The sequence below is a fragment of the Triturus cristatus genome, chromosome 8 (genome assembly GCF_964204655.1).
Source record: "Triturus cristatus chromosome 8, aTriCri1.1, whole genome shotgun sequence".
NCBI classification, from domain to species: Eukaryota; Metazoa; Chordata; class Amphibia; order Caudata; family Salamandridae; genus Triturus; species Triturus cristatus.
Genome location: NC_140591.1, coordinates 1059917447 through 1059939695, shown reverse-complemented (window position 1 = coordinate 1059939695; position 22249 = coordinate 1059917447). Strand labels below are relative to the sequence as shown.

Below are 22249 nucleotides of genomic sequence, written 5' to 3'. Positions count from 1 at the left end.
CATCTACATCTACTTACTGCGACAATATAGTGTAGTCGGGATTGTAGTTGCAATATTTTTGCATATCAATATTTTGATCAGGACAATGCAGGATCTTAAGACGTTATTTAGAGATTAGTGAAAGAAGAACCAACTCAAACCAGCTCCGAAAGTGCAGACAGTCTCCTTGACTGTATAAAAGAAGGAGCTGGTGACCCGCTAGTGGTTCCAGTTCTAAGTTCTCTTTGACCAAGGACTAGAGTGCGCCAAACAGTATTCAAAAATCTTTTTGTATGCAACCAAATCTGGTGTCCGTCTGGCCACTAGCTTCCCGGAGGTGAGAGGACATCACATGGAGTCTGACCTGAAAGGAAGAGCCATTACCCTGCCCTGAAGCACCTGGTGGCTGGCCTACCTGAGAAGAAAGGGAAGGAGTGTGCTGACCCTGCAGGAAGTGCAACCAACGAGGGCGAGCAGAAGCAACTTACTTCAGAGGTGGGCTTGGGAGACAGTGATCTGCGTTGCTCCCAGGTCTGGAATGCAGATTCTCTTTCCCAAGAGGTCTGCAATGTGCACTGCTCCAAAGCGTGCCGCGGACATTGTCACTGTAACCTTGAACTTGTACCTTGTACCTTAAGCTCTTAGAGACCTGTTGGTGATAACGCGCTCAATAAATATAAATTACATTACATTACATTACCTAAGCTAGCTGCACCATGGCACTGCCCTGAAGTTTGCCCAAGCCAACTGTGCCACTGTGATCCTGAACCATCCTGCACCATTGCACTGCCCTGAAGAGTGCTTGAGTGAACTGTGTTCTGCTGTGTAATTGGACATTGTGGCAAAGCAGACCAATCCGCTGAAAGTCTTGAAGTGGTAGCGAATGCGAACTTCTGAGGAATGACCCAGAGTGCCGAAACACTCGCAGCTGGCGCGTTTACTCCCAGAGGAGGAAAGAAGGATCAGATTCATGATCCAGGTCCAAACAGTGAACAGCTTTTCCGAAAAGCTTCTAATAGTAAAATCTGAACACTGGGACTAATATTTTTAGCTGAGCACATAAACTCTAGCATTCCACCTGTACCTGAAACCTGCCACACCAGATACTACTCTGAGTATAGGAGAGAGAGGAGAGAGGCAAAGGTGTGAAGGGGTTGACCCTGATCCCTGGGTACTGTGGCCCAGTGCCAGCAGGATGTGTACCTGCATATTGCAGTGTGTAGTATTTAATTTTTTGACAGCAGCGGCTCCTCCTGAATGGCAAAGGAGCATTGCCTCGCTGCAAAATGAAAAATAAAAGGTCAATAAAAACAATTTTATTATTGTTTTATTTTTTACTGGCAGTGATGCTGCTGAGTCTAGGATGGGGCCAGGCAATCCTCTGTTCAGAGGCCAGGTACTGAGAGGAGGAATGGAGGGCCCTTGTAAGTGTGCATATCACGTTGGCCGGCCGTCTTATGCCGGCCAAACACTGGGTGAGAAATGACACAGGCTCCCAGTCCCTTCATGAGCGCCTAGCCAGGCTGCTCAGACCAATCCAGGCCGTGCTCTCACAGCATGAGAGCAGCGTCTGGATTAGGTGGGGACTCTGGGAGCCTGTGCTGGCCCAGGGACTTCTGGGAGAGAGGAGCACCGAGGTGTCCGGCAGATGGAACGGCAATGGGAGAAGCAAGTAAGTGTGTTTTTTTTTAATATGTGCCCCGTGCTGTCCCACTACTTTATTTTGGCAACAGCCACTACTGTTTTTTTAATGCATTAAAGTACAGATTTTTTTCAAATAAAAGATAAGCAGTGGGCTGGACATTCAGTTATTCCACGGCTGGTTATTGTTGCTTTCTGAGCTTGAAGCAACCCACACTACCACTCTGAAGCCAGTGACTCTTCGCCATCACTACCACTGACAGTCAAGTGCTAAAGTGCTCATACTTGGCCCAGTTCACAGAGCCACAGTAGGACGGACCCCAGGAAATCAGTAACAAATGACCCCAGCCCCCACGGCTGAAGTCCAGTGGCCCCTGCATACTTCCCAGCCCCCGAGTGGGGTTTGCCAGGTATACACACTAAATAAGCACCCATACTTCGCAGCTGTCCCACACCCACCAAACTCTAAATAACACCCTTAATTCTCTGAGGGGGTTTACAATTAGGATACTGCTGTGAATGAGACTTCTTTCGCAACTAGTGTGGATGATCTGTCCCGGAGAGGTCCAAGGGGCCCTGGTTAGCTCCAACTGGTATAGCAGTAAATGTTTGGGCCCTTATTTAAAAAAAAGTCTTTTAATCTAAAGGTGTGAGGCAATTTGGTAGATTACTGAGGCTGTGGACCAGCCCAACAGGAACAGTTGTTTTAGTGTTCCAGTGATAGGTTGCCCTAGGAAGGATATAAAGTGCCCTAAAGACTATTATATTTGGAAAAGAATGCTGTAGAACCCCCCCCCCCCCAACTCTCTTTTAGTTCTGATCGCCACTATCACCTGCCACTAGTAATTGAATTTACACACTTTTTATTGATGTACATTCTTGGAACAAGAAAAAGCACTTACTGATGGCAGAATCATAAGCTGCAGTATTGTTGACTTCCCGGTTCAAAGGGAACGGTGAGAGGTACGCATGTGTGCAGTTCTTTGTAGGTGACTGGTTGGCTAGAAAATAAAAGAGACAATCTTACATACAACAATCCATACTCGATAAACATTTAACTTTAATGCAGAAACAAAGCAAAGCCGTATGCAGCAGCCTATCTCATACCAGGTCTTAAAAGTGTAACATAATCATACTGACAATTATACAACGCTTGTGGCTCAAGTTATCAGCCCACACACCTAGAGCATTGTCTACAAAGTAGTAAGCACTTTACCCAAAGGTATATTGGGAACAAAACATCCGGGAGAAAACAGAAGAAATGCAATAGCAGAATAGTCAGACTAAAAAAAGGAAATGCAGCAAGACAAGAAAAGACGATGTGCGTTCTCTTGTTAAGTTTCAAGTTATGGGACCACCATCAGTGTCCGAATAAGCCAATTCCCTTCCCTTCTCAAATTCTGGAAAGAAATGAAAACTGATATCTTTAAACATGAGCTCATCAATGTACAACTCACCTCACCATACAGCACCGCCTAGTCCTCTCTGTAACCTGACCACTATCTCCAATGTTGTTCACATCTACCCTGTCTCCTTTCTGGCTGCAAACTCCATCCCCATCCATTATGCACAGGGGGCCACAGATCACAATTTTACACCTCTGTTAGCCCCTCCTCCAGAAATGTCATAGTTCGAATGAGTGCTGCACACACTGTTATTTCATTTGCACCCTTATTGTAAAGCCCCTTTCAAGTACAGTGATTGCTTTCTAGTTATATTCTCACTTTATAAAATCCATTCAAACAAACAAACATGCAATCATAAAATGTCTTTAATCACTCTCTATATTAATTAAAGCTACACAATATGTCCTAAGCCTCAGTTGGGTGTTATTATTTAATTTGTATGGCCAACAGCAGGTCTGGGCATTTTATGTATTTACTTTTTTGGTGCTCGTGCTGAAGAGTGTGTGTAGCATGACTGATACCTCTCCACACCTAGCAGCTCCTATGACATGATACATAGAATGTTCAGACCGGTTTAATCTGGTTTGCACACAGGAAGCCAGGCATTTTGTGAGAGGGGCTGGAATAAAGTGACAAGACAGTAGGTCATGCCTGAAGATGGACATTAAAGCCAGCACCAGTTAGAATAAGTCCAGGGTAGCGGTAGCACTGCTGTGGCCCCTCTCAAGTTAAGTATATGTGGGGACCCAGGCTACCGAAGAATGCCCAATGTAGGAAAGCCATCTGCTAATAGCAGTGAAGCCCTATTGGAGAGAAGAACACTCCAGGGATCTAGGCCTCTGTAAAAGCCTGAGGAACATAAGATGTCCCTCTACTTGGAGGGCCCCCTAGTTACTAATTGATGACAGTTTGCCCATAGCTTGTGAGGATGATGAATGAATGCAGACTCACTGTCCAGAGGGAGAGTGCAGGGTACCCTTAATGTGAGTTTAATACTGCAAGACGTGTTTTTTATCGAGTGGGGCGATGCATCGCTGTTTCCCCGGGAGATCAGATATGTAGAAATCCATTATGTCCTCACATGGCTGTATGTCTTGGGAAGTGCCAAGGGCAGAGAAGGGATTCACACAGAGACATATTATTCCAAGGACATGCTAACGTAGGGTTCAGGGTTACAAAAAGGTGTCAATCACTGGCCACGGGGGAAAAGTAGGATATGATAGGTGTATATTAGCCCCATATAGGTCAGTGACTCAAAGACTTAAACAAGTTTTGAACTGTAAAGTTGAGTAAAGGTTCAGGAAACATACCATACTAATTCTACTTAAGAAAATATCTGCAGAGAAGGGGGTCCCTACAGGACCGAAAAGTGAGGAGCTTAGGACCAGTGGAAGAAGGACCCATTGCTATTAGAACTCTGCCAGTGATTAGGTCTGCCCAGAGAACAATAAACCGACCTAAAGAGTGCATGATTATGTTTCATTAGCACTAGAATGTGAAGGGATAACAGCAGAACAATAGAGAGAGAGAATACTTCCTCAAGGTTGGGGGTAACCACAGGTAAATAGAGGATAGAGAAACCCTAGTATAAACAAGCATTGGTATAGCCAATAGGTCTCGCCTTTGGGACCTTATAAGTGTTTAGCCATGCAACAGGAGCATAACTAAATAGTTGTAAGGTCCCAAAAGCGAGACCTATTGGCTATGCAAAGCGGCCGTGCAGCCGCGAAATTGAAAGTAATCACGGTAAAGCGTGGCGCACGCACCCGCGCACATGCACTGTAGCTGTAGGCTGGCCTGGTAGCACTTTTTGGAGCCCTCTCAATAAGTCTCGCCAGACCAGCGGATGCGCTGGGTCAGGCGAGACCTAAAAAGTAATGTGGACTGACGGGCAAAGCCTTTCCTGTGAAGAAGCCACCAAATGGGTGATGGTCATTTATGGTAATAGAGTTGTGTTTCTAAATTAACAAAGGCAAAGTGTACATCTAAACAATTGGAGTGTGGATATTTTGCAATGAGAAAATGTTATCAAAGTGGCAGTGAGGAACATTGCCTATTTCCAATTTATTTTAAGATAGATAAGGAGTGGGGCTTTACTTGCGGGAGGCGCTTCAGGTAAAAAATCACAGTTTGTGCCTAGGAAAATCAATATGTAAAGGATGGGAACCCAGAAGGTTGCTCCTTGGTATTCAGTCACCCTAACACCTTAACTCCGCCCATAGTACAAAAAGATTTCAGTTTCCTGATCCTCACTTCTGTGTTAAATTGAGTCCCACTCTTTTATTTACAGTTACTGTCAGTGTGTAGGGCATGGGGGAGTACACCGATACACCAAAAGGCAAGCAGAAACTTCATGGCATTAGCAGGAAGTTATATTTTTATAAAAACCTGCCACTAGAGGAGGACCCAATGTAATTTCTCCAGAACTTTGATATATTGACTCAGGAAACTTGGTGTCTAGAACCATCACCAATTGTAGGTTACGTAGGGCACCATGTACCTGGGACAAAGTCTACATTTTGCTCTACCAAATTTAACTGGGTCACAGAATCAATTGACCTCGGGGTAAACTGGATTCAAGTAACCAAGCTATAACCCAAGAAGGTCTGTCCCATTCAGATGGCAGTGCGGTTTATAAATGTATATATTCACCCTGTAAAGCTACAAAGGGAAAAATATTGAAAATTCGCTCAAAAGAACAAAACATTGCAGAAGCAATATAAGCAAGCTACCTGTGTTATATCCGGAAATTTTAATACAGATCTAAGCAATGTCAGCAAAAAAAGGGGCAACCACCACAGCAGCAGAAAAGGCTCAACAGAAACCACACATTGATAAGTGAAACAGCCTTGCCTCAGGCGTGTCAATTTCAAATCCTGCATCGTACAGAGAGTGAGCATCTCCCTCAATCCATCTGAATGGCGTGCAAGACCAAAAAGCTGAGTCCAACAAATGGTTAGATCTCTGCCCCAGTCACGTATAATCTAGAATGTCTACAATGGCATGGCCCGAGGATAGAGAAGCTGATGGCAGAGGTTTACCGCTGTGCCCGAACCATCGAGGACATAAAAAGAGAATCACAAAACAAAATCTGAAGCTGGTGATCGAGAAAAAGCATGGGTAAACCGAATTACCACTCTTTTGACAACATTTTCAGTCAAAAACATAAACGTAACAAACAAAAATGGGGTTCTTGAAGGCAAATCGGGTATAGTAGAGGGCTATGCAACTAAAATCTTACATAGCAAGAGAAACGAGAAAAGAGGCAAAGGAGATAAACCAAGGGATGAGGGCAGACAAAACCACACTACGATATTTGAGAGCGCAATACCAGAAGATGTGCTGGAGAGAAAAAAGAAGTTATCATGAGGATCTGTGGAACAAACTCCTACTGTCCAGCAAATAGCAAAACATTCTGGCAATTGGTGAACGGGTTGTCATCCGGAAAGGCTAGGGAGCATAATGCAGGAATTGATGCTGTCTCCTTGGAAACCCATATTCGTGTTATGTATGCAGCATCAGTAATAGACGGTGAGGGGTAAAATCAGCTTGTTAAAGCCCAAATCTTGAAGCACCAAAAGGCAAAGCCAGTCACCACAATTTATGGCGATCAGGTGAATCAGGATAAGCATAATATGGCCAAATTTTTCATCAAGACAGCAAGGCTCCAGTTGTGGACACAAAACTAAGCCTGGGCAAAGCACCACGCTACGCTCGCGTAGTTTGCAAAGTTTGCGCTACTTCGCACTACGCGAATTGCACGTAGCACAGTGCAAACACGCGTAGCGTAGCATTGCGTAGTGCAGCGGTCATTTTTTGCTTGCTCGCGGTCCTGAACGTCAAGTTGGCGACCGCGAGCAAGCAAAATGACATCCCGGCGAGACTTTTTCCTCGTTCGTGATCAGCAACATCAAGTTGGCGATCGCGAGCGTGGAAAATAAACCTCCCGGTGAGATTATCAATGCGGGGAGGTCAGGTTTCTCATTGCGAGTGGTCGCGTATGCTTGCGACCGCTCGCGATGAGAAACTACCAGTCCGCGTTGAGAAAAGCTGCCGCACGAGTAAACATCTACTTGAGCGGCAGAAAACTACAGCTCGCACTGTGCAAGATGCCGTTTTCAATGATTGCACAGTGCCGGATGCTTGTCCACACTGTGCAATCATTGAAAACGGCATCTTGCACAGTGCGAACTTGGTACTACGCAGTTCACGAAGTGCTACGCGTAGCTCGCGTAGTGCAAAGTGCACTTTGCGTAGATTCGCGTAGCGCTACTTCGCAAACTATGCCCAGGGTTACACAAAACAACTTATGAACATATTAAAGAAACTGACTTCTTAATGCCTTCTTCAGAGTAGATGTAACTTACTAGGCTCATTACTTTGCACCTCTTTTTAAGGACCCTTACCATACCCACCGTATTCCTGATTCATTGAAAGGCAACATCTTTCAACCTATCTCTAAGAGTGGAAACCTTGCGATACCAACCAACTGCAGGCTTATTGCTTTAATTGATGTAGAAGCGAAGTTCTATGCGTCATGTTTACTACAGCACTTACAATCTTGGGCAGAAGAAAAAATCTGATACTACGAATACAAACAGGGTTCAGAGCCGGCATGGGTACACTTACGACTCTAAAAGCACTAAGTCTCCTAGTAGAGAAGGCCAAACACAGAAAATCACGGCTATTCATGGGTTTTGTTGACCTCAAGTCTGCTTTTGATCGGGCTCCTCGTGGATGCCTATGGCCAAAATTGGAAGAATTCGGAATCCCAAGAAGCTTGTTGAGGGCAGTCATATCATTGTACACAGAAACCTGGGTACAAGTTAAAATAGGAGATGGCAGCCATGTCATGAACAAACTCACCTCAATGAATGGCCTTAAACAGGGATGCGTTATGGCCCCAAGTCTGTTTAACTTATACCTTGCAGATCTTGTAAGAGCCCTCCCACAGTATAGCAGCCACCCTCTAATCCTGGCTGCAGAGAAATGAGGATGCCTGCAATATGCGGGCAACACTGTCCAATTGAGTGAAACAACAATATGCCTACAATATAGTATGAATGCCCTTAAAAACTATATGGACCAGCAAGGACTAGAGCAAAACTTGAATAAAACTAAAGTGTTCCAGGTGGATGATGCCAACTCCAAGCCATTCACCTAGTTTCTAAAAGGCAAAAAGGTTGAAGTGGCTACCACATATAAATATCTAGTCAACTTGGAACATCAAATGACTTTTAAACATCATTTAGCCGCTATTCAGGTTAAAGTACAGTCTTTAATTTTGAGTTCAAACTATTAAAGAAGAAATTTAGTTGTCCATCATTTAACCATCTTCTCACCGCAATGTCCGCACAGTTAACCTATGGCACGAAATCATGCAGGATCGTGAAATAGTCACTCTTCATAAGATCCAAATGAAAGTATAAAAAACTTTGTTTTTCATTCCAAAATCAGCCCCACAATCCCAGATACACCTAGATGGCTTAAAAAAACAATAATTTCAAAGAAAAGGTGCGTTTATCAAATTGTCCTGTAGAATGCGTGCTGCAGAGAGGGGGTCTATCAACAGTTTATGTTGACTGTAAATCGAGGAGCAACATCACAATAACTTGAAAGGCTTATGGGGAAACACTTAGGCCAGGCCATTAATAAATTAGGTATGCAAGACGCATTAGCAGCCAGTATGGGAAAATCCGCTTTTAACCGAGTAATCAGTGCCTCAACTCAGATCTTGTCACATTTAACAGACAAAAATGCTTTTGCACAAAGATGACATGCCTGGGAAATGATCAACTCATATTAACAACTTGAGACCACAGGAATATCCCTCAGTGCACTTTTCCCAGGCCTTTAAGCATCAGTTTATGCTACTTTGATTTGGGATCATAGACACCAAAGATCTCATTCCAGCCTGGGAAAATTTGTCGCAAAATCAAAATTGCCGGCTTTGTGGATACAAGCAAGAGTTGATAGTACACATTTTTTGCCTATGGCCGGTGCCCCTGGCTCAAACAAAAATTTGTTGAAAACAATATTTGTAAACTTGTAAATTCCCTCCTACAGGCAAGCAGTAATTACTAGGTTAAGTGGCACTTTAATTTCCCCAGCCTGGGTGGGAGTAAAATTCCCAAAACTGCTTCTAAAAGCATTGGACAAGTGAATGAGCAAGGGCAGTCCCACTTAGCAGAATTTTACCAGCACAGACTTTCAAAGGTCAGGCAATTCTCAGGAGCCCCCAACAACACAAGTCACCGGCACTGTACATCCTACTCTAAGAAGGCCAACAAAGCAGCAACATTTGGCTATTTTAAAAATGCTGGTTTGCACAAGTCATTAGCATCTTTCCGGTGAATGAGCAAGGCCTGATATTCTTTGGGACAACTACACAAGCAGTCTGCATTTTACAATCTGCTGCTAGGGGCAAAATGAAGACGCAAGGACTGGCGTCTTGAAAGATCACTGGTTTGCCCAAGGCACTTGCCCTTCACCCGCGAACTGAGGAAGGACAGGCATAATATTGGGCCAATGATCTGCTGCTAGGAGGCAAATGAAGCAGCAAGGACTGGCGACTTGTTAGACCATTGGTTTGCACAAGGCACTTGCACTTTACCCACAAACCGAGCAAGGACAGATGCAATATTATGCCAGCTACTTGCACTGTATTAAATTAGCATCAATTCATTGCAGGCCAAATTACACAATAATGATGTACACTGTGTAATAGTGGATATAATTAGCTGAAGTTTTCCTCATCAAAGTAAAGGTTTTTAGAACTGTTTTCTTTGTATTTTATAAAGTTGCTGATATGGGTAATATCAGTCCCGAGATGCTTACACCATGTGAAGATGATAAAATCATCTAAATCGATTTCATTCAAAATTTCAACTCGTTTAATTATAAGATCATCATTTTATTGTTCGTTTATGCAAATTGTGAAACCAGTGATCTCCAATATTCAAATGCATGTATTATGCTCAACGCCTTTGATACAGCATGTTAGGATCCCAGTTTCTTGTGAGAAATACAAGATGTTTAACCCAATGCATTTCGGGCACCTTCTGCCCTTCGTCAGGGGTTTGTGTCTGTGAAGTTAAGAATCACATAAATGCTGTTACAATAGTGTATAACTTTTCACCTGAACTGTCATTTAAACAACAATATATCCATGCAAGTGGCCGATCTTAACGCTCCCAACTATACCGCTTTCCCGCTAAAAAGATATTCAACACATAATCACGATTTTACCCCCGATGTACTAATCCATCATATTACTCCAAAAAAGTTACCATCCGTCTAAACACGAAACATTCATCTAAATATTTAGTACTACTTCTAACCTTTATTTGGAACGAAAAAACTAGCGTGCCGCTAATCTTACTTGAAAAAGTTGCAAAGGCCGCTTCATCCATCTACTCAAGTATCCTTGAGTAGAACGACCAATAGACAGCTTGGGGGAATTATGGGAGTTGTATGCTAAGTAACATCGAGGAGTTTAGTTAAAGCCGCCACTCAGGTGAGGGTGATTACAACGAGGGTCACAAAACGATCGCATCACGTGGTAAAGTGAAAGGGACGTAATCTCCATAGGAGAGACGGATGAAGCGGCCTTTGCAACTTTTTCAAGTAAGATTAGCGGCACTCTAGTTTTTTCGTTCCAAATAAAGGTTAGAAGTAGTACTAAATATTTAGATGAATGTTTCGTGTTTAGACGGATGGTAACTTTTTTGGAGTAATATGATGGATTAGTACATCGGGGGTAAAATCGTGATTATGTGTTGAATATCTTTTTAGCGGGAAAGCGGTATAGTTGGGAGCGTTAAGATCGGCCACTTACATGGATATATTGTTGTTTAAATGACAGTTCAGGTGAAAAGTTATACACTATTGTAACAGCATTTATGTGATTCTTAACTTCACAGACACAAACCCCTGACGAAGGGCAGAAGGTGCCCGAAATGCATTGGGTTAAACATCTTGTATTTCTCACAAGAAACTGGGATCCTAACATGCTGTATCAAAGGCGTTGAGCATAATACATGCATTTGAATATTGGAGATCACCGGTTTCACAATTTGCATAAACGAACAATAAAATGATGATCTTATAATTAAACGAGTTGAAATTTTGAATGAAATCGATTTAGATGATTTTATCATCTTCACATGGTGTAAGCATCTCGGGACTGATATTACCCATATCAGCAACTTTATGGACATTACTTTGGCGCTACCAGGATGAAGCGCACTCCGAGATAGCTCCCCTCAATGGAATACTTTACGAAAAACTTGATCTAAAATGGCGTGCGGGACATACATACATACAATTATTTCTTTGTATTTTAAACACATGTATTAGAATTGGTTTCTTTTATTTTTATAGTAATGGTATGAAATGTTTTTAATTAACTATGCAAATAAACTTGACTTTGACTATAAAGAAAATGATTAGTAATATAATTATTTCAATTTTGTGCTGAACAATCATGCAGTCTAATCCAAAGTAAAACAGTAAAAAAGTCAGAGTGGTAAAAACAAATCACCCACAGACCTTGGAAGATAACATTAATAATTCAAAACATTATATTCTCCACATATTCCATGTCCTTTACAATAACTCGTTAGTGTTCATCAATGTCAATACAGAATACCCAGAACATTATTAAGTGTAAAACAACCCATTTAGAAATTGTCTCCTATTCATCACTATCTCATACCAATATCTGCATTCAAATTTGTCTTTCAGTCTCATGCTTCAACGTTTATGTTTCCCTCACTTGCATCACAGCATACTAACATTCATCTTCTATAACCCACTTTTCCTCACTAAAATGCACAGTCAGAAATGTGTTATGAGACCTCACAGTTAGAAACATTGCACATATTGTACAAAAACATACATGTCAGGTATGTTAAGTTATGTTATGTTATATTAAGACATTGAGTTACTGGTTGAGTGGGGTGAGACCCTACTCAAGCTGGAACCATAATCCTTTTGGGGGTAGTCACGAGCAAGCCCGAAATCAACCTGTGTTCAACCCTCGAGTAGCTTGGCACAGAGCAGACAGGCTTAACTCAGAGAATGTGTAAATTATTTGTGAAACAATTCAAACAGTGACACTATGAAAACAAACCACTAAATGATCCCACACCAGATTTGAAATATAGAGTGAATTTTAATAAATAAAACAAGACCAAAACAACAAAAATACACACAGTAGAATAGGACATATGGAGGTTTAAAGATGTATGTGAAAATAGCGCTAAAAAGCACAAAGCCCAACTGTGGAAATCTGGTCGCGCCGGAGTGTAACAGTGACAAATTCTCAGGCCCACTGTTAGACTTGGCATCTTTGGCGTGGTTTCCCCTGACTTTCTACCTCTACCTCCTGTATTTTTGATGCTGTGCTGGATTTCGTTTTTGCTGGCTTAGAAGCTTTGGGCACTTTGCCACTGCTGATCAGTGTCAAAGTGCAAGTGCTCCCTCTGTAACTTGTTGTTACTATTGGTTCTCCCTGAATGGCATATTTGATTTACTGGTAAGCCCCTAGTAAAGTGCACTGAGTGTGCCAGTACCTGTAAATCAAATGCTACTAGTGGGCTGCAGCACTGATGGTGCCACCCACATGAGTAGTCCTAAAAAGTTATCTCAGGCCCGCCACTTCAGTGTCTGTGTGCAGTTTGTTAACTGCCATGTCGACTTGGCAAGTGCACTCACTTTCCAGGCCCTAACCATCCCTTTTCTTACATGTAAGACACCCCTATGGTAGGCCCAAAGTACCCCCATGGGCAGGGTGCAGTGCATGTGAAAGGTAGAACATGTACTGGTGTGTGTGACATGTCCTGATAGTGAAATACTGCAAATTTCGTTTTTCACTATTGAAAGGCTATCTTTCCCCATAGGATAGAGTCGAAAATGCTTTGTAACATCTTACAAGTATAACTTCCCATTGGAGCAAGATAGAGAAATAAAGTTTAGGCTCTCTGAACTCAGAATTTAATAACGCATCTTTTAATAAAGATGGTTTTTAAATTGTGTGTTTGAAAATGCTAATTTTAGAAAGTGGGGATTTTCTTATTTAACCATTCTGTGTGCTTCTGCCTGTTTTTGTATTGACTGTCTGTTTTGTGAGTGACAGGGGCTGGGGATGTGCATTCACTGTAGACACCCACTGGGGGGGTTGATGTGTGCCTGCCCCTTCCTGGATGATTCAGAGCTGGGCTGAATAGACCTTGGCTGAATTTATAGTAGTGGGAGGAGATTTCTTTGTACTTGAATAGGGCCTGTCTCCCTTGCATAATGCTGTCTCCACCCCCTGTGGTCATACTACACCAGTGAGTACATTACTGGTTTGGACTGGGCTCGGATACCCTTGCACAAAGAGAGGAAAGACATTTTGGGGTATAAGTATTATACCTAAAATCCCAGAACATTAGATCATTTCTGAAATTCAAGAGGAACCTTTGCCAAGGAGAAGAGCTGGAGAAACCAAAGGAGAAGTACTGCCCATTTGCTGCGTGCTGTCTGGGGTTGGCCTTCAGTAGCTGATTCTGCCAAGGAAAGGATGAGGACTTTACTGTGTGCTGTGTCCCCTGCTTGAGGAATATCTCCAAGTGCCTGTGTGTGCTGGTCTCCTGTTCTAAAGTCTCAGGGACACAAGGACCTCACCCCCAGCTCCCCTGAACTTCCTTGCAGGGAGTTCTGACCTGCCAAGAGGTGCCTGTGACTGTGTCGGGCCTCTGGAGGTTGTTCCTGCTGTTGAGAGCTGGAAAAGCAACGCAACTACAAGAAAATCGATGCATTGCTCTTCTTGCAGAAGTTTTTCTGACCCAGCGCCGCTGTGTGCGAAGAATCTCCACACATCGCCGTGCCGCTGCCGAAACCGATGCACTGCCTGTTGCCGCTGCAAGAACCAACACATCGAGGGGTCGCGGCTGAAGAAACGAACGCAGCGCCGCTCGATGCCGCCGCATCGATTGCCTACGCATCCCGGATTTCCAAGCATCGTACCTGTGCGGCAAGATTTCCCAACGCATCACCCGCGGACCAGAACCGTCTCGAAATCGACACATCACTTCCCCCTACAGGCCAGATTCAACGCATCACTTCTCCTGTGTGCAACAGAACTGTTGCATCGCCTCCTCATGGTCTCAGGAACTGACATATCTTTTTGTTTTTCGACGCTCCCCTTCTCTGCGGCTGTTTGGTCTTGTGAATTTTGTCACAACTACAGGTACTTTGAGAGAAATCACTCATCCATAGTTTTCTATGGACCACGTTGTTTCAAATCTTTTTAAAGTCATATTCTTATTACATGTGTGTTGGAGTTTTGTTCTTTTTGAGTTTAGATACAGATACTTTATTTTTCTAAACTGGTGTGGTGTCTATTTGTGGTTTTATCACTGTATTACTGTCTGTTTTGAGTACAAATACTTTACACATTGCCTTTAGGATAAGTCTGTCTGCTCTTGTCAAGCTACCCAAGAGGTGAGCAGGGGTTATCTAGAGTGTGTATCCCCCTTACCCTGACTAGAAGCAAGGGTCCTTATTTGGACAAAGGTACCTACCTCTCCCAACTAGAGACCCCCATTTCTAACACCCACTAGACTTAAGTTCAAGCCGACCGCGGTCCACCACGAGCCGGCTACAGGAACCCAGTTAGGTACCTTAAATCCTGGATGCAAAGCATTGCGAGGTCCATGGCTGTGGATGTGTCGTGCAGCCAGGTGATGTGTCGGTTCTGAGGTGCTGCAAGGCTGCGATGTGAAGTCTTGTATCATTACTGAGGATCCCTTAGATGAGGGCTTGCAATGCAAAGTCCAGCGTCAAGGATCCGATGCACTGTCAGGGTGACGTATCAGTTCCAAGGAGCTGTGAGGCTGCGATGGGAGAACCTGCGTCCACATCGAGGGTGACGTCAACTAGAACTTTGTGATACAGAGACCTGCGTCGGGAAAGCTTTGCACAGGCCTCGGTTCTGAGGTGGGCTATGAGGTTGATGTAGAGTCCGTGCTTCTAATGAACCCTCACAACAGCGGCGATGCATCAGTTCTGCTTTGGATTGTTCCGCTCAGCAGGGGAGATGCGTAGGCTCTGCTGGGTCCACAGATGGCCTAGCAGAGCAACCTGAGGCCCAAGTCCAAGGGTCCAAAACTGGGGTGGCACCACTTTGCGGGGAGAGACTCACAGATGGCAGAGTCCAGGTGCTGGGTTCAAGGTTGTTGGGGCCATTTGTCCCTGAGCTCTAGTCAGGACGCCAGCCAACTAGCACTTGGAGTCCCTCTTGGGTCCTGGGTTTAACAGATGAAGGTCCAGTCCTTCTCACCCTGGCAAGAGGGCAGCAGGTCAACACAACAAGGCAGCAGTCCAGAAAAGTAGTAGTCTAGCAGGGCAGCAGTCCAGCAGGGTGAAAGTCCTTTTAGCAGCACAGACGTCCTTCTTCTTGGTGGAGTATCTGTAGGTCCAGAAGTGTACTGAAGCAATCTGAGGTCCAGTATGTGTACCCAGTTCTGCCTTTGAAGTGGGAGAAGCTTCTATAGGTTTCCCTTTGAAGTCCTGAGACATCCTGCCTTCCCAGGCTTAGCGCCATACTAACTACAAGGGGTTTGCAGCCCTTTCTGTGGAGGCTGAAGTGTAAGTAGGGCTGTGCCCAGCTCTGCCCCCTATCCTGCCAGTAATGGCCCATCCAGGCAAACCTAAGCTCTCCTTTGAGTGTGGCTGTTGAGGATCAATTCACAAGCCCAACTGTCAGCTGCACCTAGTCATGTGATCCAGGGGGAAGCTACAGGCACTAAATAGCTAAGGAAGGAGAATGCAAACTTTCTAAAAGTGGCATCTTCAAAATTGTAATTTAAAACCATGAGAGAGCATTTTTCATTACAGTTCTAAACACACCAAACATGCACTGGTTACCGGTTCCCATTTGGAAATTACAGCTTATTAAATGTAATAAGATAACTTCAATGTTACCCTAAAGGAGAAGTAGGCCTTCAATGGTGAAATACAAATTTAAGAGTTTTTCACTATAAGGACATGTAAAACTTAAAAACCAAATGTCCAACTTTAAATACACTGCACCTTGCCATCTGGGCTGTCTAAGGCCTACCCTAGGGGTGACATATATGTATTAGAAATGAAGGATTGGGCCTGGCAAAAGGTTTATTTGTGAGGTCGAAATAGCAGTTTAAAACTGCGCACAAAGGCTGCAATGGCAGGCCTCAGTCAGGTTTGCAAGGCTACTTAAGTGGGTGGCACAGCAAGTGCTGCAGGCCCACTAATATCATTTAATTTACAGGACCTGAGTACATGTAGTACCACTTTACTAGAGACTTACAAGTAAATTAAATAAGCCAATCGAGTGTAAGCCAATTCTACAGTGTTTAGAGGAGAGAGAACAAACACCTTAGCACTGGTTAGCAGTGGTAAAGTACACAGAGTCCTAAGGACAGCAAAAACATATTAAACAAAGAAGTGGAGGGTAAAGGCGAAAAGGTTTGGTGGTGACCCTGCAGAGAAGGCCAGGTCCAACAGTTATTTTATGCTGATTTATAGAGTGCGCAAATTACCCATTAGGGTTTCCAGACGCTTGAGCAGGTGTGTAATCTCTGCATGGTTATTTTTAAATCTAGGTCTTCAGCTTCCTGCAGAACTCAAGAGATTAGGAGGAGGCTCAGATATGCTGTGAGAGTCCATTCCAGGTTTTCAGTGCAATGATCCTCCCTTGCCTTCCACTTCTATGTTTTTTCCAAACAAACTAAACAATATCAACTACTGTGTACTTAGTTCCAGCTTGTATCATGCACCACTCTACTTTCAATACAGGTAAATCTTTAAAATGTGAGCCCAATCGTACACCACATGTACACTGGCTCAAGAGAGGCACGTTAGGCACACCATTTCTTATTCGACTTACTCTAGTTCAAGACTACAGTTTTTTTCTACTTCGCTGAAGTCTCCTTGAGCAAATGTTTTACTTCTGTTTCACTATCGAGCATGAGACTCTAATTTACAGAGTTTACCATGTGCCCAAATGTGCTTTTAGAGACCCCAGTCTACTTTTACCCTGCCACCAATGAATTAATAAACATACTATTATTTTTGATAACGTTAGCGATATATTCTCTATAAATTATATTCTTAAATGGCAATTTTCAGCCACAGGGGCCTTGTGTCACTCAAAGGACGATGAATCCAAAAAAGCCTTCAATCAAGTTCTTTCCTTTAAATACTTTATTTTGGTCAATAACCTAAAAGCAGCACAAAATAAGAAACACATTGTATATTAAACAAATGAATACAGCTAAAATTCCCAAGAGTTTTTAAATTTAATAAAATCTATATAAAAAAGTCAGTTTCATGGTTTCAAAACACAATTTTAAAAGCGGAACTGCATGAAATCAATATTTTGCTAAAAATAAATGCTTTCTTGGATGGTTGTATTTGATTGTTACCAGGACAGAAGTGTGCACTTGCAGCTATCGTACTTACGATCAATTTCTATACTCAATGTTTGGGTTGTTGCGTATGTATGAGTATCCAAGAACGAACAGGCCAGACTGCTTCTAAAAATTTAGCTATTGAAAAAACAACAATAGACCCAGTGTCTGACCTACAAATACATGAAGTTTGCTTATGAAGCCGTATTCATTCAACCAAGTCAAATCAAACACACCAGGAAAGCTCACAGTCAAAACCATGAAGGTTTATTTAGAAGTCAAAATCAGTACAGAAGGAACAAAGGTAATTGGTTACGCAATTCAATAATTTATAATCAACAAGAGGATAACATACGTCAACCTCCCAAAAATATTCTAAGTATAGAGTAAAATGGCAAACTGTCATAAGGACTGGTTATTTTTAAAGGAAAGAAAAGCCTGTAAAACTTCTTAAAAACAATGTCAATAAGAGGACCAATACGGAATCTGCCTCCAAAGATAGCAAGGATAAGTCTGGCACACATCCCAGATAAGGCACTTTTTAAAGTTTCTTTGCAGTAGAGAATCATTCTATCCATATAACATGAGGTGGTAAGATGGACTGCATAATAAAGTTACATGACAGAAACCATCATTAAATAAATGTTGTTACATTAAAGGTTACTATAGACACCCTCCCAAAATGAATTCACAATGAGAAGCTTTAACCTACATACAAAACAAAATGGCATTACAAAATTGAACCATGAAGTTATTAAAATGAATACAAATAAAACGTTTGTGGCAGCACACACCAACAGCCTTGAACGTTTGTAACAGTACATGAACTACTTGAACATCTCCAGAAAACATTTTTCAAAGCTGTTCTTTTTTATACAACATGAATAAACAGCACCACAAAACAGATCACATTTTCCATTTTTTTTAATAAAAAGAGAAGCAATGTAAGTGAAAACCTGCACACAAGACCTTTCAAAATCACGTTAACAATTGTCACTCCTAAAAGCTGTTCAATTGACCCACTAATTTCCACCCCCTCCTGTCTCTGAGTCCTACTTTGATACAGATCTTTGAAATATCCCTTAGCTCTGGCTAAGGCTTCAGTCACAGCTTTTGGGGGTTTGGTGATGTGGGAAGTGGGTGTTGAGGGTAATGTAACAAATGATAAATTAAAAGTGTGAAAGTGATATCTCCATAACATAGTTTTACAGAATGGGTATTTGATGGAAGCTATCCATTCTAATAGGATTTGGTAAACTTTCTGCATCAATCTCGCTATAGCTAAACAATGCATTTAGCTGATGCTCATGACCACTTCGGGTTTCTCTCCTAACAATTTATGCAGTCTGTCATCACTAGTGGAAACATTACATTTTTCCATTCCTTCCTGGAAACATTTTATTACATTTTATGTATAAGGACAATGAACAGTTGAAAACTAAAGTGAATATATATGGAATCACCATTGTGTACATACATTGGCACAATTATTACACATTACAATGCAGGTATATTTACTGATCATTCGTCATACCATAGTTTACTCTTCCAGGTACTGAAAAATGTACAATTAGAATGTATTACAATATAGTTTACCTATGTCTTATAAACACACTTTTCTATCTCAATCTGAATCTGTGAACATGAGCAAAACTAGTTTACATGAGTTTACATCAGTGGCACAGGTAAGAGCAATGGGGTGGGGGCGAGGCAGGGTGCGGGAGAAGTGGGCAGATTACGGTATAGGTAAAATTAAATAAAGCCACTTACCTTGCAACTGCCACACCGCCAAGTCGGCGATGCGCCAAGAGCAAGATAAGTGGTTTTATTACATTTTTTATTTAAGTTTACCTATCCCGTCATCTTTCGAATACACCCCATCCCATCCCACCGCCTCACCGCTCTTAGCTGTGCCGGCCGCCACTGGTGTACATAAGTAAAAGGGAAAAAGAAAGAAGCAATGACATTGGAAATTGTCTGATAATAGTGTAATAAATGAGAGTTGGTAATCTCCCACAGGTGTACATTATTTTCTTAATACAGACACACTGTATAATAAGAAAAATACAACACTATTTTGCTGGAAAAGTGAACAGTGATGTCATGGTGCTTGCTTGTCTGCAGCTGGCAATTTAAGGGGCTGTATCCTCCTCCCATACCCATGGGAGGAGGGGACCAAGTACAAACATCTGGCTCCTTAATGTAAGCAGGCCATAGTCCGATCATTAATGCTCAGCTTAACTTATAGACCAGAGGTGGAAATAGGCCACGTCTGGCCCAGTAACTCTTTCAGCCTCTCTCATATTTGTGAGATGGGCGTAAACACCAAGGAGATTGCACAGCACAACTCCCACATCCCCTCTAGGGTGACTGGATGGACTGAATAGGCTAGGGCCTTTCCACGAATGCACCTTGTAGTTCTGTCATTCTCGGTGACAGAAGAGTCTGCATGCGAAGCATACAGTCAGAAGATTCACAAGAACTGCAGAAAAGGCATAACTTAAACAGGAAGGCGGGGCCCCACTAATTATATGGCAAAACTGCCCCACCTGTGTATTCCATGTCTACTTGGGTTACCATTCCCTATTAAAGGCACTCTGCCAACAGTCTTAAGTTTCAGTGTGATCATTGAACTTTTCTTTGTCTTGTAATGTCCTTATCATGAAGAACTGGGTCTCCCTTTTTCCAAATATAATGGTTGAAGAGAAAATATGCGGTGCAGCAAGAGGGCCCATCAACAAAGTAGATTTTTAAAGTTTTGTTGTTTAGATGGACAGACCACCACTGTGTACACTTCTCCTTCAACACCAACACTGTGCACCTGCCCACGTCGCGCCCACCACGAAGGGCCTGGGGCAAGGTCACAGAAGAACACCTCTACCCACCTTCCTCCACGACCCCCCTCCGCCACGACTGACGCCAATGCAGCAGCCAAGGAGCTTCACTGCTGGATCTCTAGCTGCGCAGACAAGCTCACACCCCTCCGCAACTCCAACAAACAATGCCCCCTGAAGGCCACCTGGTTCACCATTGACCTCCAAGAAGCCAGACGTTCCTGCAGCCGCCTCGAGCAATGATGGAGGAACAGCAAAGCCACCAAAGACCAGACCACCTACAAGAACGCCATGAAAGAATGCCACCAATGCATAAAAGCCACCAAGAGGACCTTCATCCAGAACAAAATCCTCACCAACCTCAGCAACCCAAAGGAACTCCTCAACATCATCCAGCAATTCCCCAAACCTCCCAGTGAAGCCACGGACATCACACCCTCCCAGGACCTCTGCAACAAGCTCAGCTCCTACTTCCACACAAACATCAAGACCCTCTATGACAACTTCAGCGAGCAAACCCCAGGAAGCACCCTCCCCTCCAGCAGGGACGGCCAGCCCACCATCACCACCTGGACCCCAGTCATCACTGGCGAGACCACCACGACCATGAGGAGCCCACACTTAGGAGCCCCCACGGACCTCTGCCTACCGCACATCTTCCTCAGAGCTGCTGCCACCATAGCGCCCGAACTACGCCACACCATCAACACCACCTTCGAATCCGGCCTTTTTCCCGACGACTGGAAGCAGGACGAGGTCAAAACCCTCCTCAAGAAACCCTCCGACGACCCGCCGGATCTGAAAAACTACCGCCCATCGCTCTCCTCCTCAAGGTTACTGAGAAAATCATCAATGCCCAGCTTACCAACTTCATCGAAGAGAACAACATCCTTGACTCTTCCTAGTCCGGATTCCGAAGTAACCACAGCACCGAGACCACCCTCCTGGCTGCCACCAACGACATCCGCGTGCTCCTCGACCAGGGCCACACCGCAGCCCTCATCCGGCTAGACCTCTCCGCCGCTTTTGACACCATCTATCACCGCACTCTCGCAGCCAGACTCCACGACACTGGCATAAGGGGAACCGCCCTTGATTGCATCCGCTCCTTTCTTATTGGCAGAACCCAAAGTATCGGACTCCCCCCCTTCCTCTCCGAACCCATAGAGGTCAACTGCGGAGTACCCCAGGGATCATCGCTCAGCACCACACTCTTCAATATCTACATGGCCCCCCTCGCTGCCAACATCAGACAGCACAGACTCAGCATAGTATCCTACGCAGACGACACCCTCTCTCTCACGAAGAACCCTGAAGCAAGCAGACTCCGTTTCCAGAAAGGAATGAATGACGTCGCAGCCTGGAAGAGCAGCAACTGTCTAAAGCACAACTCGGACAAGACTGAGGTCCTCATCCTCGGACCATCCCCACGGGACAACACCTGGTGGCCACCTGCCCTCAGAAACCCTCCCACCCCTACGGACCACGACCAAAACCTCGCATCATCCTCGACTCCTCCCTCTCCATGACTCGCCAGATCAACGCCATCTCCTCCACCTGCTTCAACTTCCTCTGCATCCTCTGGAAGACCTTCAAGTGGATCCCCCTGAAGCCAGAAAGACCATCACCCACGCACTCATAACCAGCGCTGCCAGACTCATCCTCAGCACCACCTGACAGGAACACATGACCCAACACCTGCGAGACCTCCACAGGCTCCCCGTTGCGAAGAGAGTAACCATCAAGCTACTCACCCACACCTACAGATCAGTCCACAACATCGGACCAAAATACCTCAACAACAGAGTGTGTTTCCACGTACCCAAAAGAAATCTCCACTCAGCTGATCTCGCCCTGGTAAAAACCCTGCGCATCCACAGAGCCGAAGTGGGTGGAAGAGCCTTCTCCTATGTCGCTGCCAAGGCCTGGAATGAACTGCCTATCAATGTCATAT

At 43.8% G+C, this 22249-nt stretch overlaps 1 protein-coding gene across 1 annotated transcript in view; it reads right to left on the bottom strand.

The window, feature by feature from the left end:
• Positions 1–22249, bottom strand: part of TMEM182 (transmembrane protein 182) — a 109026-nt gene that overhangs the window by 50676 nt on the left and 36101 nt on the right. Inside the window, exon 3 of the mRNA XM_085622602.1 lies at positions 2523–2621. Coding sequence (XP_085478728.1) covers positions 2523–2621 — 99 coding nt within the window. The remainder of the gene's footprint in view (positions 1–2522; positions 2622–22249) is intronic.